This window comes from Ambystoma mexicanum, chromosome 6q (genome assembly GCF_040938575.1).
Source record: "Ambystoma mexicanum isolate Mex_15411 chromosome 6q, UKY_AmexF1_1, whole genome shotgun sequence".
Classification (NCBI taxonomy): domain Eukaryota; kingdom Metazoa; phylum Chordata; class Amphibia; order Caudata; family Ambystomatidae; genus Ambystoma; species Ambystoma mexicanum.
Genome location: NC_090937.1, coordinates 1,223,583,375 through 1,223,602,333, shown reverse-complemented (window position 1 = coordinate 1,223,602,333; position 18,959 = coordinate 1,223,583,375). Strand labels below are relative to the sequence as shown.

Below are 18,959 nucleotides of genomic sequence, written 5' to 3'. Positions count from 1 at the left end.
AAATCAACCGAGAGGATATTTTCCTCTCATAGTTAAATGTTGAAAGGTGTGCATGTTTTAAACTCCAAGAATCAATGCACATGTTTTACCTGGAACATGCAGTACCGAAAAGCGACATTTCACCTTTAGTTTCCTATTTGTCATCAGTTTATATGGTGCAGTGGTGAAGTGTCCGGCCTGCAAACCTGACGACTGCAGGTTTCATCCCTGAGGTTGGCTTTAATTCATAAATTCAAAGAAGACAATCAATGTTTCTCATATTAGCTAGGGGGACTCAGTCCAGCCTCTGAAAAAAGTGGGTGGACTCCGTCCCCCCCGCGTGTACCCTCGACTTCAGCCCTGCTGCACCCAGATTTCGGCCTATGCTGTCAGTTTTCAGACAATCCAGTTTGTCTGAAGAATGTTTTGCTCTTCACAATGGGACTTTGTATGCTCACAATGTTTCATTAGATAAATGACTTTTAGCACCAGCAAGATTTTGAATGTTGAGAAGTGTTGTGTATAGGCATTTAGGAGATTTTAGCAACAAAACAGATGTCGTTTGTAGGCACATTTTTGGGTTTCACTTGCAAAGTGCTGCTTCTCTCTCTGCACTCTGTTTGCTGGTCATGGAGCCCACTGGCACATTTCTGCAGGGTGTGCTCCATTCCACTGTACATGTACCATGGGTGGCAAGTTGTACATCCTTCTTTTTGTGTGCTGAAGCACATGGTTTTTGTAGGTTTTTGGTGTGCACAAGGCTTTTGCCACCATTTTTGCTGTTTCTTTCTCCATAACTGGTAGGGTGATGCCGCATAGCATAGCGGAGTGGGTCAATACATCCCACAGCACACAGCAAATACAAGACATGTATCACAAAGCAATCAGACCCATAGTCTTTCATGTCTGCAGGGCTCTCTTTGTAGCAGGTGATTCTGCTTGGTTCCTTTGAGCACAGAATGCACAGTGGCTCTTGGTCGCACCGTTGCATGGGCCCATGTCTAGTACGCAATTATACTACAGTGTGTACGATTGGCTCGTGACTGCACTGGTACAACAGTGCCTTTGTGCCATGCCGCGGTGACTGTGAGCACCCATGGTACACAGTGGCTCCTGACTGCTGGCGGCATCATTTCATGGCTCCCTGACTTGCAGGGATTGTTGCTGGGTTGTATAAGAGTGTCTCCACACTGCACCAGTAAAAGGGTGCCTGTCCAGCAGGTGATAATGCTGGGGTGAATATGTGCACCCAGCATAAATAGTGACCCCTGGCTGCAGTCTTGCAAGGGTACCTGTCTAGCAGTTGATGGGACTGGATGTATGTGAGTGTCTAGGATACACAGGGGGCTTCTGATGCACCATTGCATGCATCTCTACGCAGGAATCAATGCTGCTGGGGCGTCTGTGAGCAGCTTCTGGCTAAACCACTGCAACGTTACCTATCTTGCAAGTGATGATGCTAGGGTGACTGTGAGCATCCAGGATCAAGTAAGGTGTCTCGTGGCTGCACCTGCGCAGGATTGTCTGTCTAAAAATAGATGCTGCATTGGTGCATTTGAGCACCCATGTTATATAGTGTCTCTTGGTAGCCCCTTTGCAAGTGGCCTTGCCTACTGGGTTCCTGTCAGCACCAATGATACATGATGACTTCTGGCTGCACCATTGCTGAGCGATAGATGTTGCTGTGGTGGCCAGGAGCACACCAAATATATATACAGTGTAGCAGTCAATTCAGAATGGCTTCGGGCTACACAGTGTAATAGTGCCTGCATAACAGGCAATGATGCGGGTTACGCTGTGAGGTTATATAGTGTCTCCTGGCTGCACTTGCACAGGCTGGGCAACAATAGATGTTGCTGTGATTATTTTCAGAATCAGGATATAAAGGTCCCGATACATGGAATTAATTGAGTGGAAAAAAAGGGTACTTGCACACCATTTTGCGACAAATATCTGTTCCAGTGATTCATGGAATCGAATGAGCTGTACTTTTCCTGGACTTGCGTGGAGTTTGCGCATGCTTGGCACATCTCTGTGAGCTGTCGAGGGTTTTGTGCAAGACTCCATGCAGAGCATGGGCGTGGCTCGCGCAGAGGGTTGGGAAGGAGAAAGAACATCAAAAATGGGGAAGAACTTGTGAATAAGTGGGCGTTCCGAGCGACGGCCTGGAGGCAGTCTCTCGCATGACCAAAATTGTGCTGCACGAAACGTATTCATGGATTTGATCGTGCGATGTCTCGTCTGGGAAATGGCCACGCAAGTCCTTCATACCATCCGCCACCCGAAGGCAGGTTGTAAGTAAAATTTGCGCATAGGATTTACGGTATCCAGGCATTGCTTCGAATACATAGTTTTCGAAGGCAAAAAAATTGAAAAAAAATGCATCGAAAATATGCATTATTGTAGGTAAAGATTTTTTTAACTATAATGGGTTTAAAGGGGTAAAAAAACTGGGGTTGGGGGAACCCCCCTTTAAAAAAACATTGAAAAAAGAATTTTTTCGATGAATTTTTTTTCGATACTTTTGCATTCGAAACTTTTGAATTCAATGCAATCAATAGGAACTGGATTTACAGCACAGAGGTGGGGTTGCATTACGGATTGCTGGGTGCTTGTTCTCAACCGGGGTTCCAATGTAACTTAGGGGTGCGCGTAAGCAGTGTAGTGGGTTGCGGCAAAGGTTTATGGGGGTTCGCACACAGATTTGCAGAGTTTAGACCATGGTATGATTTTTCATATGCAGGCTGTCGGGTGCCGGGAACAGTTACCGGGAAGCCTGCGCAGGGTCCCTGAGGTGCAAGTCTGCTTGCGAGGGACCCCACAAACTGTTTGAAGGGTGTGTGTATTCGCACCCTGGGGAGCGCATAAAGGTAGCTGATCTGGATGTTTATCCTTTGCATGTGGCTGTGTCTGGGGCATTCTAGCCGTGACTTACGAACAATTCCATGAATATGCGGGATGCGCATTTTTTATTCTACATGCAGGCTCGCGCAGTGTCCTTCTCTGCGTGTGGCCATTGTTGGATTTCGTGTGGCCATTGTTGGATTTCTGCGTACATTTCTATGAATCAGCCCATAGGGTTCCCTGACTGCATAGTCTACCTGTCTAAAATTCAGTAGTAATGGAGGTACGTGAGCGCACAGGATACACCACAGGTGATGCTGCTGGGCGAACTTTGAGCGCCTGGGATGCACAGTGACCCCTTACTGCGCCCGCGCCGTGGTGCCCACTAATCGAGGTTGCCGAGGTGCGTGCGAGCGCCCCTGCTGGTCAGCGGCGTTTACTTCTGTGCATGGTGCGTGTCTGCGACAAGATGCTGCTGCTTGGAGCATGTGAGGGCTAAGTGTAAATATCAACGCCATCCAGGCAGCCCGCTCTGGACGGACATGTCCTACGGGAATTCTGATCAATTGGAACTGCTTGGAAAAAATATAATGGGGATTTTCTATTAATTCCACTTAACCCTCTGCCACCGGCAAGGGTACTGGGCCCTCTGCCTCCCCCCCTCCGCGACTTACACTGCAGTTGTGAGTAACGCGCCTGCGCGGATTACGAGCAGAAGATTCTGCAGATATAAAGCAAGAAATCCGGCTTCTCGCCGACCCAGAGCAGGGGGAGACCCGGCACGGGGCACACACGGGGGCCGGGTGGGTGGTGTGGGGGCACGTTGTAGTTTTTGCAGAGCCCCCGCCGCTCTCACAATACATTCAGGTGTCAGCGTCCTGTTCTCTGGCGCGCACCGGCACGTCACCATTCTGCATAGTATGTGTATTTGGTGGGGTCGGGCACCCCTTACTCATTTGCGGACGCGGTGTATGAACTCCGTGCTTGCTTGTGCTATGTAGAGTCATGTAAACATCGCATTTCATACGCCTCTCCTATCGGCACCCCTCGGGTTCTGTGCTGCCTAATATTCCTACGTCTCACCCTCCGAAAGACGCATTTTGCTAAAAGCGCCCCTTTTGGACCCCGCTGTGTTCCTGTGCTGGGATATATCCCTGCCCAGGCCCGGCTGCGGCGGCCACCGGGCTTGGCTGCATTGGAAACGGAACGAGGATGCGGAAGAGATGCCGCATGGAGAGAGGAGGCAGCCTCTGCGGGCAAAGTTTGGGCCCCTGCTGCGGGGAGAGCTGCTGCTTCCTCATAAGCTCGGCCTCCCCTGTCAGCACAGGCCACAGCCGCCTCGGCAGTAACACACGCACACGTGCATTACGTACAAGCCCGCCCGTGCACGGGCACCGCCAAGGCCGACGTGTAACACAATCATAATAAAAAATGAACGCGACCTGGTTAAACACAGCCGACACGCCGCTGTTGTAAAGTGATGGGCAGCACGTTCGCATAGTGTCGTGCAGGCAGGCAGGAGGCGCTCCTTTTATTGCAGTTGTAGTAGCTCCGTGAATGAGTGAGATAGTCTGGAGCAACCCAGCACCCCCCCGGAGCAAACAAATCAATGATCGCAGTAAAACCAAGGAGGCGGAGGGGGGCGGGGGGTGCTGTGGGGTAGTGGGGGGCAATGCGAGTCTCGAGAATATACCTCTTCCCTTCCGTGTTCATTGAAAATACACAACGTGGATTGGAAAAGGTGCATTGAAAACCGGCGCTGGGAATTGGAAAGCGCTGGTGATGCACCGCCCGTGGGGAGGGGCTGCGAGGAGGGCTCCTGCAGTACGGAGGGTTCGGGAGTCGCTGCTGCTACATACTGAGCTCAGCTCTATCCCGCGCAGGCAGCAGAGAGAGAGGGAGAGAGAGAGAGAGAGAGAGAGAGAAAGCGCGCAGGCTGGGAGAGGAGGGCATGTGAAGTGAAACGGCTCCCCACCCCCGGCACTGAGTGCAGCGCCAGCAGCAGCAGCAGAGGCAGAAGCACGGCGAGCCTGTGCTGCGTCAGGAAACGCACAGAGCCACGGCCAGCCAGAGACCAGCACAGCCACTTCGGAGGAAACTTGCAGCGCAGTGCTCTCAGACCGGGGGGAGGCAGCGCCCAGAGCACCCACAGCAAGAAGCAGCTCCACCCTCCGTCCCTCCCCCAGAGACCGCAAACCGAGGGCAGCACCTGGCAATAGGCTCGGGGGCAGCCGCCGCAGCACTTGAAGAGCAGCCGGACCCTGTGCCTGTGTACGCATCTGCGCTCCCCCCCACCCCCCTCTGCTTGTCGCATACCGAGATTCGCTGATGTGCTGCTTCACGTCGGATCCTGTCCCCGCTTGTCCCCGCTGCCGCAGGTCACACTAAGCGGCCGGATAATCGCCTAAGACTCAGCCTCGCGGCTCACCTCGCGGCTGCCAGGCGTCGGGGCGAGGGATCGGGTTCCCCACCTGCATTGTGGGACAGGCACGGGAGGAGCGGAGCCCACGGGCTGCAATATCATTTGTGGATCGCTCAGCGTGCTGCTGCAGACAGATTGCCGGGATGCAGTGCGAATGCAGGTAGCCCCCACAAGCTGCGGATCTGCAGAGCAAACTTGGGGATGTGCAGTTCCTCGGCGCTGGCCGCAGTCATCGCCCTTTGCAGCGTTGGGGTTCGTTTTCAAAAACTGATTTTTGGAGTGATTGGGGAGAGGCTTCACGGATGAAAAACTGCCGCTTGTTTTGGTGATTTTCTGAGATGGATGTGTCGCCTCTCTTCTGAGCGAGGAATTGTGCCCCAGCCTTGTTTTGGAGACCGACGGTGTCGCTACACAGACCTGGATGGTGTCTTTTGGTTCAGGTTTTTGTGCACGGGCATTTTAAGCTGACAGTGCGTTCCTGTTGCCCCGCCGGTTCGGTGCCGTGGGTGGGTGCAGAGGAGGGGAGCTGGCTCTCTCTGGCACAGTGCGGAAGACACAGCTTTGAACGCCTCATAGCCCAGGCTGAGAACACAGGACGAGACCCTGCCAGTGCGAGCGGCGCAGGAACCTTATCTGCGCCGCAGCCTCTGCCCGGAGGATGAGATAAGTTTCTAAGGGGGGCAGCGCAGGGGCTCGCTCGCTTCTGCCACTCACACTCCGCCGGCTCGCACAGGCAGGATGAGGACGGTGCAGAGTGTCTACGCGCTGCTCCTGCGGCTCTCTCTGGCCCTGGCCGCCGCCAAGCAGGTGCTGCGCTACCGGCTGGCCGAGGAGGGCCCGGCCGACGTGAGAGTGGGCAACGTGGCCTCGGACCTGGGCATCGTGACGGGCTCCGGGGAGGTGACCTTCAGCCTGGAGTCGGGCTCCGAGTACTTCAAGATCGACAACATGACGGGCGAGCTGAGCACCGCGGAGCGCCGCATAGACCGCGAGAAGCTGCCGCAGTGCCAGATGATCTTCGACGAGAACGAGTGCTCGCTGGACTTCGAGGTGTCGGTCATCGGGCCGCTGCAGAGCTGGGTGGACCTCTTCGAGGGCCGGGTGGTGGTGCTGGACATCAACGACAACACGCCCACCTTCCCGTCCCCGGTGCTCACCCTGACTGTGGAGGAGAGCCGGCCGGTGGGCACCCTCTACCTACTGCCCACCGCCACCGACCGCGACTTCGGCCGCAATGGCATAGAACGCTACGAGCTCATCCAGGAGCCCGGCGAGGGCGCCTACCTGCCCGGCCGCAGGGGGGCGTCCGAGGGCAAGCGCCGCTCCGAGGGGGACCCGGGTCGCAGCAGCGTCTTCGAGCTGCAGGTGGCCGACACCCCGGACGGCGAGAAGCAGCCCCAGCTGATAGTCAAGGGCGCCCTGGACCGCGAGCAGCGGGACTCCTACGAGCTGACCCTGCGGGTGCGGGACGGCGGGGACCCTCCCCGCTCCTCTCAGTCCATCTTGCGGGTCCTCATCACCGACGTGAACGACAACAACCCCCGCTTTGAGCGCAGCGTGTACGAGGCGGACCTAGCCGAGAACAGTGTGCCCGGCACCCCCATCCTGCAACTCAAAGCCACCGACTTCGATGTGGGGGTGAACGGGCAGATCGAGTATGTGTTCGGGGCGGCCACGGAGTCTGTGCGCAGGCTGCTGCGGCTGGACGAGAACTCGGGCTGGCTGAGCGTCCTGCACCGCATAGACCGCGAGGAGGTGAACCAGCTCCGCTTCACCGTCATGGCTCGGGACAGGGGACAGCCCCCCAAGACCGACAAGGCCACCGTGGTGCTCAACATCAAGGACGAGAACGACAACGTGCCCCTGATTGACATCCGCAAGATCGGGCGCATCCCGGTGAAGGACGGCATGGCCACCGTGGCCGAGGACGTGCTGGTGGACACCCCCATCGCCCTGGTGCAGGTGTCGGACAGGGACCAGGGCGAGAACGGCGTGGTGACCTGCACCGTGGTGGGCGACGTGCCCTTCCAGCTCAAGCCGGCCAGCGAGTCGGAGGGAGACCAGAACAAGAAGAAGTACTTCCTGCACACCTCGGCCCCCCTGGACTACGAGGCCACCAAGGAGTACAACGTGATCATCGTGGCCGTCGACTCGGGCAGCCCCAGCTTGTCCAGCAATAACTCCCTCGTCGTGAAAGTGGGGGACACCAATGACAACCCCCCCATTTTCAGCCAGGCCGTGGTGGAGGTCCCTTTCCCGGAGAACAATGTTCCCGGAGAGAGGGTGGCCACGGTGTTGGCCAGCGATGCAGACAGTGGCAAGAACGCAGAGATCGCCTACTCCCTGGACCCCTCTGTGGCCGGGGTCTTCTCCATAGACCAGGACTCGGGGGACATCACCGTCAATATCGTCCTGGACCGGGAACAGACGGACAGGTACGAATTCAAAGTTGTGGCCAGGGATAAAGGTGTCCCTGTGTTGCAGGGCACGGCCACAGTTGTGGTCCAGGTGGCCGACAGGAATGACAACGAGCCCAAGTTCATGCAGGACGTCTTCACTTTCTACGTCAAGGAGAACCTGCAGCCCAACAGTCCCGTGGGCATGGTGACCGTGATGGACGCTGATAAGGGTCGCAACGCCGAGATGAGCCTTTCCATAGAGGAGGACGGCGACATCTTCTCCATAGAGAACGACACGGGCACCATCTACTCCACCATGTCCTTCGACCGCGAGCATCAGACCACCTACACCTTCAAAGTCAAGGCCGTGGACGGGGGAGACCCCCCAAGGTCGGCCACGGCCACCGTCTCCCTCACAGTCATGGACGAGAACGACAACGCGCCCACCGTCACCTTCCCCAGCAACAACTCGTACACCGTGCTGCCCCCCACCAGCAACATCCGCACCGTGGTGGCCACGGTCATAGCCAGTGACAGCGACACGGGCATCAACGCCGACCTGAACTTCAGCATCGTGGGGGGGAACCCCTTCAAACTTTTCGAGATCGACTCCACAAGCGGGGTGGTCTCCCTGGTTGGGAAACTGGCCCAGAACCACTACGGCCTGCATCGGGTGGTCGTGCAGGTGAACGACAGCGGGCAGCCCTCGCAGTCCACCACCGCCCTGGTGCACGTGTTTGTCAACGAGAGCGTGTCCAACGCCACGGTGGTGGAAGCCCAGATCGGCCGCAGCCTGCACACCCCGCTGTCCCAGGACATAGCCGGGGACCCCAGCTACGAGACCATGAAGCAGAGGCTGAGCATCGTCATCGGCGTGGTGGCCGGCATCATGACCGTCATCCTCATCATCCTCGTCGTGGTGGTCGCCAGGTACTGCCGCTCCAAGAGCAAAAACGGCTACGAGGCCGGCAAAAAAGACCACGAGGACTTCTTCACCCCGCAGCAGCACGACAAGAACAAAAAACCCAAAAAGGACAAGAAAAACAAAAAGGGCAAGCAGCCCCTGTACAGCAGCATTGTGACTGTGGAGGCGTCCAAGCCAAACGGGCAGAGGTACGACAGCGTGAACGAGAAGCTGTCGGACAGTCCGGGCATGGGCCGCTACCGCTCCGTCAACGGAGGCCCGGGCAGCCCCGACCTGGCCCGCCACTACAAGTCCAGCTCCCCGCTGCCCACGGTGCAGCTGCACCCCCAGTCACCCACCGCTGGCAAAAAACACCAGGCCGTGCAAGAACTGCCGCCAGCCAACACCTTTGTGGGCGCAGGAGACAACATTTCCATCGGATCAGATCACTGTTCGGAGTACAGCTGCCAAACCAATAACAAGTACAGCAAACAGGTAAGCGTCAATGTTGAATTATTGTTTGGCACATCTTTGCTGTATGGCGCTCATTGGCATCGCAGGGCACGGTCGCTTTTGCTTCATCGCTAGAATGGTTTACACACTGTATTGCCACTCTCTCACTTTGCACACATGGCTGTGGTGGCGCGGGTCATTTGCACCAGCGGGACACAACGGGTGCGCGTGGCGTAACTAATTATGCCGCATTACAACCAGTTGCGCCAGATGGCAGAGCGCACGGGCTGGCCTTGCTCGAGGTGCATGCCAGTCTCTGCTGAGTGAGTTATGGCACCCTTTGTCTATTTAAGTGACGAACTGCGGAATTGCTTAATCTGCATGTGCCGGCCTGCAAAAGAAGGACCGGCGAAGCGCAGTTAGTTAAAGTTAAGGCCGCACAGTCCTAGACTTTAGCCAGCGAGGTGGAGATTTTCTTTAAGGAAGTTTCCCGAAAGTCATGTTGTGCGTTCACAGAGGCAGCTCAGACGGTGCCAGTGAGTGAAGGTCCCCCAGGGAATGCAGCACCAGGGGTGTACAGGGCACTTTACTGCTGGTTCAGCTCTCTGCCCCTGAGGCCAGGACATAGCACCGACCCTTACTCATCTCCACGTTCCGTTTGTATGATGCCTTGATCAAGTTAACCCATGGTATCAGAAAAAGTAGACACGGTGGTTCCCAAAAACACATGCAGGGCGAAATGCAATCTCATATATGCAAACTCTCAAACGAACAGTCACATGGGCTAGATGAAGGCCTGATTGTAAAATGGCATACACCGATAGCAAGCAGAATGGTGCCACTGAAGCCCAGCATTCCCTGTCAATGGTTATGTAGAGTCATTCATAAGTAACCCCCAAACCTACCCACTCCAACAAAGAATGGTGTCTGCCTGTGTGTGTGAGTGTGTGAGAGAGAGAGTGCAGATAGGTGGCTGCATGATAAATAGGGCACTGGCATGGCTGAATGGGTGGGCTAGAGGGTGGATAAGAGGATGGGTGGACCGGTGAATGGGTGGATGGTTTAATGGACGAAGGAATGGACTGGGAGAGAGAGATGCATGGGTGGGTGGGTGGAAGGGTCGATGTGTGAATGATTGGATGGACAGAGGGCTAAATGGCCATGCAGGCAGGCATCGTGAGAGGGGGGTTGAAGAGAGTCAGCAGAATCAATAATAATCGATCAGCCTCTGCTTGCTGACGATGGATGAATGGATGACCCATTGATGGAAGAGAGGCTGGTTGACTGAATTTGACATCTTAAAAGATAGGACGAGCGAGGAAGAGAACGAAAGAGAGCCAAAGAGAGACTGGGTGGACACTGTCTAACATGCAGGAATCACTTTTTTTCACACGGCTCGCTCAGACTCCTACTTACAGGCTCTGAATACACATATTCTGTGATACACATAGTTTGGTGCACCCATAAAGCGACCTACACTGCCTGTATCTAGTGAGTGGCCACATAAAAGCTTGTTTCTTCTCTAGGGAAGAAAGAACCCCTGACTGCAGGCTCCATCATGACTTCTTTTCCTAGTAATCACTTAGTGTAAAACATGCCTGCGTACTAGAACCTGCTGTTAGAAGCAAAGCTCCACCACCCCAACCTCTTGTTTTCCCTAGTAATCACTCAGTGTAAGACATGTCTGCAGACTAGAACCTGCTGTTAGAAGCAAAGCTCCACCATCCACGTCCTCTTCTTTTCCCTAGTAATCACTCAGTGTAAGCCATGCCTGCAGACTAGAACCTGCTGTTAGAAGCAAAGTTCCACCATCCCCTTCCTCTTCTTTTCCGTAGTAATCACTCAGTGTAAGACATGCCTGCAGACTAGAACCTGCTGTTAGAAGCAAAGCTCCACCACCCCAACCTCTTGTTTTCCCTAGTAATCACTCAGTGTAAGACATGACTAAAGACTAGAACCTGCTGTTGGAAGCACATCTCCACCACTCCCTTCTCCTCTTCTTTTCCTAGTAATCACTTAGTGTAAGACATGCCTGCAGACTAGAACCTGCTGTTAGAAGCAAAGCTCCACCACCCCTTCCTCTTTTTTCCCCTAGTAATCACTCAGTGTAAGCCATGCCTGCAGACTAGAACCTGCTGTTAGAAGCAAAGTTCTACCATACCCTACCTCTTGTTTTCCCTAGTAATCACTCAGTGTAAGACATATCTGCAGACTAGAAGAACCTGCTGTTAGAAGCAAATCTCCAGCATTCACGTCCTCTTCTATCCCCTAGTAATCACTCAGTGTAAGACATGTCTGCAGACTAGAACCTGCTGTTAGAAGCAAAGCTCCACCATCCACGTCCTCTTCTTTCCCTAGTAATCACTCAGTGTAAGCCATGCCTGCAGACTAGAACCTGCTGTTAGAAGCAAAGTTCCACCATCCCCTTCCTCTTCTTTTCCGTAGTAATCACTCAGTGTAAGACATGTCTGCAGACTAGAACCTGCTGTTAGAAGAAAAGCTCCATCATACCCTTCCTCTTCTTTTCCGTAGTAATCACATAGTGTAAGACATGCCTGCATACTAAAACCTGCTTGTTAGAAGCAAAGCTCCACCATCCCCTACCTCTTGTTTTCCCTAGTAATCACTCAGTGTAAGACATGCCTAAAGACTAGAACCTGCTGTTGGAAGCACATCTCCACCACTCCCTTCTCCTCTTCTTTTCCTAATAATCACTTAGTGTAAGACATGCCTGCAGACTAGAACCTGCTGTTAGAAGCAAAGTTCCACCACCCCCTTCCTCTTCTTTTCCCTATTAATCACTCAGTGTAAGCCATGCCTGCAGACTAGAACCTGCTGTTAGAAGCAAAGTTCCACCACCCCCTTCCTCTTCTTTTCCCTAGTAATCACTCAGTGTAAGCCATATCTGCAGACTAGAACCTGCTGTTAGAAGCAAAGCTCCACCATCCACGTCCTCTTCTTTTCCCTAGTAATCACTCAGTGTAAGACATATCTGCAGACTAGAACCTGCTGTTAGAAGCAAAGCTCCACCATCCACGTCCTCTTCTTTTCCCTAGTAATCACTCAGTGTAAGACATATCTGCAGACTAGAACCTGCTGTTAGAAGCAAAGCTCCACCATCCACGTCCTCTTCTTTTCCCTAATAATCACTTAGTGTAAGGCAAGCCTGCAGACTAGAACCTGCTGTTAGAAGCAAAGTTCCACCATCCCCTACCTCTTCTTTTCCTAGCAATCGCTCAGTGTAAGCCATGCCTGCAGACTAGAACCTGCTGTTAGAAACAAAGCTCCACCATCCCCTTCCTCTTCTTTTCCTAGCAATCGCTCAGTGTAAGGCATGCCTGCAGACTAGAACTAACTTTTAGAAGCAACGCTCCACCACTCCCTTCTCCTCTTCTTTTCCTAGCAATCACTCAGTGTAAGACATGTCTGCAGACTAGAACCTGCTGTTAGAAGAAAAGCTCCACCATCCCCTACCTCTTCTTTTCCGTAGTAATCACATAGTGTAAGACATGCCTGCATACTAAAACCTGCTTGTTAGAAGCAAAGCTCCACCATCCCCTACCTCTTGTTTTCCCTAGTAATCACTCAGTGTAAGACATGCCTAAAGACTAGAACCTGCTGTTGGAAGCACATCTCCACCACTCCCTTCTCCTCTTCTTTTCCTAATAATCACTTAGTGTAAGACATGCCTGCAGACTAGAACCCGCTGTTGGAAGCACATCTCCACCACTCCCTTATCCTCTTCTTTTGCCTGGCAATCACTCAGTGTAAGACATCATTGCAGACTAAAACCTGCTCTTAGAAGCACAGCTCCACCACCCACGCCCTCTTCTTTGGTACCAAGAAAGGGAACTCATTTATTCTGTTGTTTTAATGAACCCATGTTTTCTATATGTCCTCTCTGACAGCTGTTACAGTGGCACAGCATAAGGCTGATGGCCACAGTTTTAGAAGCATAGTGGTCATCGCCTTAAAATGTTCAGCTTTGCAATGATATGACAAGTTGTGTTGGAGAGGTATAGCTTCATGTGTGCAGCATGGGGGATAGAGCGGGGCCTTTTGTAATAGATCTTGATATTCACATTATAACTATGAACATGTATTTCTCTCTTTAACTCAATTGGTCAATGGTTCATATCTGATTATGTATATACCTACATTTATATGTACATATTTAGAAACGTATTGGCTGATGTCTAGTCATCCTTCTAGTGTCCTGATTACCTAAGATGCGGCACTCGCACGAAGACGGTGTCGTTTGCCCAACATATGGCACACTTTAGTCCAGCAGTCCTTGTATGTAATACGGAATAGAATCATGCTGGGTTTGCAGCCATAGATAGAACATGGGGATTGTTCTCATGTGCATGGAAGTGTGCCTCATGCAAATGAGCAAACTCGTCCATAATTCTCTTATGAATTAATTCTTGGGAGTAACCAGCATGTCCTGAATGCCTGACAACTTGAGTTGGAGTAGACCTGGATGGCACCCTTTGAGAGCGACAAAGAGGGTCCTATGTACTTTTCAGGGCATTCCTTGGGGTAACATGACAGCGACGACCGTGCCTCTTGTGTTGACGGGGTGGTTTGGCCCACTTGCTTTTGACTATAGTGCATCCGCACAGATAGTGCCAACACAGCAGGGGCAACGCTATAGTTCCAGCGCTACCAGGCACTTAAACTCAGGGATTGCGTCACATGCCATTGTATTCGCTCGGTTCCTGTGTGTGTGCCTGGCAGGGGCGTATGTGCTTTTTGCTTTGGGCTTTCCTAATTCGGCCTAAAAAAACATTCTTAGAAAAAGCAAAGAGTAAAAAGGTATTTTCTAAGTCTGGTACCACATATTTCACATGTTTTTGACTTGTTGTTCAGGACCAGATGACTCGGTATATTATTCAGCTATGATATGACGCCCTCACTTCTCACACACCCAACCCAATGCCACCCACCACTGATGGCAAGACAATGTCGCATGCTAGTCATTGAAAAATGCACAATGCCTAACCTCGGTGCCTCCTCACTGTTCTCTCCGCTAGCATCCATTCCTATAGCAACCCCTTTCCAAGCACACTTTTACGGTTGCCCGTTTGCCCAATTCATACATCCACGCCAAAGAAGAACATGGATCACCTGACATCATGTCAGCACGCGATTTCCCACGCAACGTGGCATGTTTTGTTACAGAGCCAGAGACATACAAAGGCACATAAGCACACATGTTCAATAAAAAAGTAAAACATACAATATACTGGTAGTTTAAAGACCACACTGTGACCTAGCCTATCTTTGTACTGTCCTTGGCACACTGTTCTTACATGGCATTCAACCTTTACGTAGGATTATTACACACTCTTCCTGCCATGTAATTATACTTTTTTTTAAATTGCTTGATTAAACCTTTAACACATGTTAAGATCCTACACAATAGAATAATATACAATGCATTCTTTGCACAGATATGTTGCGACTCATCCTCCACTCGATGTCCTGTTGTGCACATATATGATAACAGCATACATGTGCCTTTAACGCACACGCTTTCCACTGTCCAGTGGATATTCGGCCCACATGTGTACAGGTACCATCATTTCGCATAGATGTGTGTATCTGCTGGTTGTCTAAACTCACAGTCATGGGTGTTGAATCAAACGATATTGCACAAGTCAGAGTCTTTACAGAATTGGTGCAAGGCACAGACAGACACAGAAGAGTGTATCCCCGATGACTCACTGATGTCATATCTGCAGGTGATATCTTGCCTGGTTCGCTGTTTGTTCCAGTGTCTGTGTCATCCATTCAACATCACACGGAAGTGACAACACCTGGGAGCCTCAGTGTGGAAAATTAATTCAGGAAATATATAAGGGAGTGTTCACGTCGCAGTAGACCCGGGGCGTGGTTTACAAAGCGATTTTTTTATTGGAATTTCCCAATGAAAAACCCCTTTGTATGTCAGCTCCCCTGCATGGCAAACATCTATGCATTTTCCAGAAAATAAGCTTGCCTGGGTAAGATTTTGAGTACCACGAGTTTGTCAAAGTCAACACAATTAGAAGCAGGAGCACTGGCTGGTTTGCACTTGTGAGCTATTCTAATTTCCTATTATAAGGACAGACGCAGAAACCCGCCATTTAGCAATGACAGCCATCAATATGCAGAAAGAACCTGTGTTGAGAGTGCTTCATGGACACTCTGGCTTAACTCGCTCGTAGTGTGAAAGAGACAAGGAGCAGGCAGAGCAGGCAGAGTAGGCAGAGCAGGCAGAGCAGAGGGGACTCTGGCGAATCAGATTGCTTTCCAGACTCCTAGCAGACGGGCCCTGCATCAGGAGGCAAGCAGCGTTGGGACGGTTATGTGCCATACATGCTACATGTCAAAAGAGTGAGGATGGACATGCAGCACTTGATCATGTAGTCTTTAGGGACCACTGCCTGCTGTTGCTACACAGTCAGGTAGGAAGCGCACAGAAGCCTCTCTATATCCATGGAGTCACACAGGTCTGATTTTCACAGACGAAGACGTCAAATGTATGTGGTCCACAGAATCTCCATTCCATAGGCAACATACATGTGTCTCACGGCAGAGTCACCCCACATCACAGTTCCCGTCAATAGCAATGGCACATGGTGAGGACAGCAGGCGGGTCTGAAAAAGCTACCCACAGACATTTGTATTTAGCCAACAGGAATGTGGATGAATTGTCGCCAGACATTTTACTCCTCAGTCTGTTAAAAGATTACAGTGAAGTCCCCACACACTCTGTGTTGTGCATGGCACACAGTGGTAAGTACTGTTCTACGTACAGCCCTTCTAGTCTGGACAGGTAGGCACAGATGACACACCATAGCACGATTAAGCCTTAATACTTCTAGTTCTCACCTATCAATGGAAGTCTCGCACACAAAAATACGAAATAAACAAGTTAAAATTAATGAAAGCACTCCAGTATGTTACAACATAAACACAAAATTACACATCAAAATGAGCGTGGACAAAACTATAAGTGAAGGCTTGATGGAATGGAAATCTGAAGCGGCATGCAGGGCGTGGAGACTCCATGCGATGCGCGGGCTGAGTGGCAACTGTGAGCCAAGCAGTGTGCCCTCTTAGACAACACAACTTCTGTGATATGCGCCCCTTGATTTTCATTCTCTCTACCCATGGTGGTGCCAAGAGGGCAGTACTAGTGACCTTTGCTCAAGGGCAGAGTGTGCTGTGCTATTGAGTGCACCCTCTGTTTTCCCTCTGCGGCTCTGGCATACCAAGCCCGTGGCACAAGTTCAACCAAACTATCACCAGCAAATGGAAATGGAAATGGTGAAATCTCAGAGGCGGCCCAAGGAAAGGAAACCAATACAGTGCCTCTTCATAGAGTAAAACAACACCCCTAAAGCGAAACACGAAAACAAGTCCACGGAAGCCCTGGTAGCAGGCTTCAAAACAGATTCATCTGACCATGGGGAGCAGCAACACCGCTGATGACGTCATAGACAGGCTTTGATTAACCAAGGAAAGCTTTAATGCCTTTTCAGAAAATGGAAGAATACCCAGGGTGAAGCCGGTTTAGGTCCTTCTTAAGAGGACTATATTAGCACGGACCCCCAACCGCGTCCCCCCTCTCTCACACACACATACACACACTTATTCGTAATTCCATACAAAATCCAACCTCAATTACTTTGAAAGAGCAGTAGTGAGCCAGGCGGGCCCTGTACTAATGATGAAGGCATTGGACTTAATTATGCAAACCAGCAATTCTAGTTAATTGTCTTTTGTAAATTCCATAATAATTGAAAGCTATCTTAACATGATATTAATTTGTGTCGATTATTCTGTATTGAAGAAGTTGTAATCACAACTAAAACAATTTGAATAAATAAATACATAAATAAATAATCATCATTCGGTGTACCCCGGCCCATTGGACTCGCCTCATTGCAGCTTTGGATTTAATTTTTAGTGTTTTATCTGACACCACTTAGGATGTGTGAACCTGTCATGCAGGCTTATGTGATAACCGATAAAGCCAACACCAGGTGACAACCTGCAGATGGCTGCCTGGGATACAAGCCAGCAATGGATGCAAGCACCTTTGATGACGGTGACAATTAGGTCAAAAAAATGACATCAGCGATTAAATTTTGAACAATGAGGTCACTAACCAATGATACACACTTTCAGTATTGTCCATGGCTCAGGTCAACATGCATGGCAGGCATTGGAGGGCGCTCAGTAATTGGAAAAAAACAGATTTCCTGCACAGCAATCTGCATATTTACCTATGGTTATGCGACTGCAGAGCAAGCAAGGAGTAGCCTGGGAACAGAAACAGTCTGCGCAGGCCGAGTATCGCGCATGCACGACCACCATTTTGTTTGGCATCGCTGCAGTTTATGTCTGAACTCTCAACATTTCTGCTAAGAGCAAAGGTGTGCTGCACATGCAGTAGAATATTGCACAGATAACTGATACTTTTAATTCACTCTTCCCACTCCTTGTTTTTAGTCATTTTGAATAGTCTCAGTTGTAATGACCCAATGTACAGTTTGTATCAATTACAGAATATTTTCAAGTTTAAAGGTGTGCAAACGTGCTCACCTGTGAGTTGTACACTCTCTAATGGTTGACTGTGTCTTACCCATGTATATACGCTTCCTGCACTTCCAAAGAAGTAAGTCGACTAGAACACATCTAGGCCCTTTTATACAATGCTAGCATTCAATGTGCTTATTAGCATATGTGTTTCAAACGGTAAAAAATGTCAATCGAAGCACGTCCCATATAAGGAAAAAAATGCCCATCTACTTACAAGGACAATGATGGCATCACTCGCATTATCCACGTTAACCGTTATAGAAACGGGGCAATTCAAATATGCTGTTTAGAAATAGATACGATGGTACATGGTTTGGTTTTAAAATTGTCTACTAAGCCACCGTAATGTCAGTCCTTCTTTGTATAGTGTTTATTCATCCAAGATTTCCTCCAGGTCATTAATTGACATGTTTGATGAATGGTATTTCTGGATGTAACATTTCCATTCACGGGGTACCCCTAGCTCAGTTAAAGTGTTTCATACTATCTATACATTCAATGCAATAATATGTAGGGAGGCCCAGAACATAATTCAGATTTGTTCACGTCTAGTCACTGTCCCTCTCAAGAATGGACAGAACCTCAGTAAACCAGACAATTTATAGAATTTTGCAAAAGGTGTTTACACATTTTCTTGGAGCCAGGCTCTGTGGGCTTTTACTTGGTTTTCCAACAAGGCAATGATCTTCAGGCAGAAAGACACCATCTTTCAAATGACATGGACGTCTGACTCCAGGGTGGCTACGTTTCTGATACATTGTGCTATGTTAGTTTACCTGATACCATGAAGTCTATGGCCTGATCTACAAAGCGTTTGTGAATGGGATGTTTCCATTGCAAAAGGCGTTTGTAAATCGTGCCCCTGTATATTTTGTTTTGAACCAGTCATTTTAAAACCAGACATGGCTGAGCTTGTTTTAACCCACCAAGGGCATCGTATTGGCTAGCAGTCCATGAGTGATCAATTGGCAGCACATTTGATGTAAGGTGCTGCTATTTTGGATCTTAATTAGGACAGGCACAATTTAACTTTCACATCACAGGGACATATTAAGTAGCTTTCATCAGGGAGGATTGTGAGGTTTGTTTATTTGGGCAGCCATTTCAAAATCAGATTATTCTAAATATGTTTGTTCTTTCATTAGAATTGCCTTTTAGACTTAAATATACACCATTCTTGCTGAAAAAAGTTAATGTTCCTGATATATAAACCTTATTTATGCACACACTGATTTATTGTGAACGTATGAAGTCGATGCACACATTTCCCCTCTGCTACTACTAATGATTGAGCACCTGGGATCCATTGCTATTTATATGATATGAGCAAGCACATCTAAAGCAATGCCAGCTAAGGTTGCAC

General features: G+C 50.2%; 1 protein-coding gene across 8 annotated transcripts in view; it reads left to right on the top strand.

Annotated features, from left to right (window-relative positions):
• The first annotated feature begins 4,611 nt into the window (after positions 1 to 4,611).
• The window catches only part of PCDH7 (protocadherin 7), a 1,155,179-nt gene continuing 1,140,831 nt past the window's right edge, over positions 4,612 to 18,959 (top strand). For 3 of the 8 annotated variants that reach the window (XM_069631835.1, XM_069631836.1, XM_069631834.1), the window contains exon 1: positions 4,612 to 9,043. In XM_069631835.1, the coding sequence (XP_069487936.1) occupies positions 5,984 to 9,043 (3,060 nt within the window). In that variant the 5' untranslated portion in view covers positions 4,612 to 5,983. The remainder of the gene's footprint in view (positions 9,044 to 18,959) is intronic. The other 5 variants (XM_069631838.1, XM_069631839.1, XM_069631837.1 and 2 more) reach the window with 3 other exon arrangements.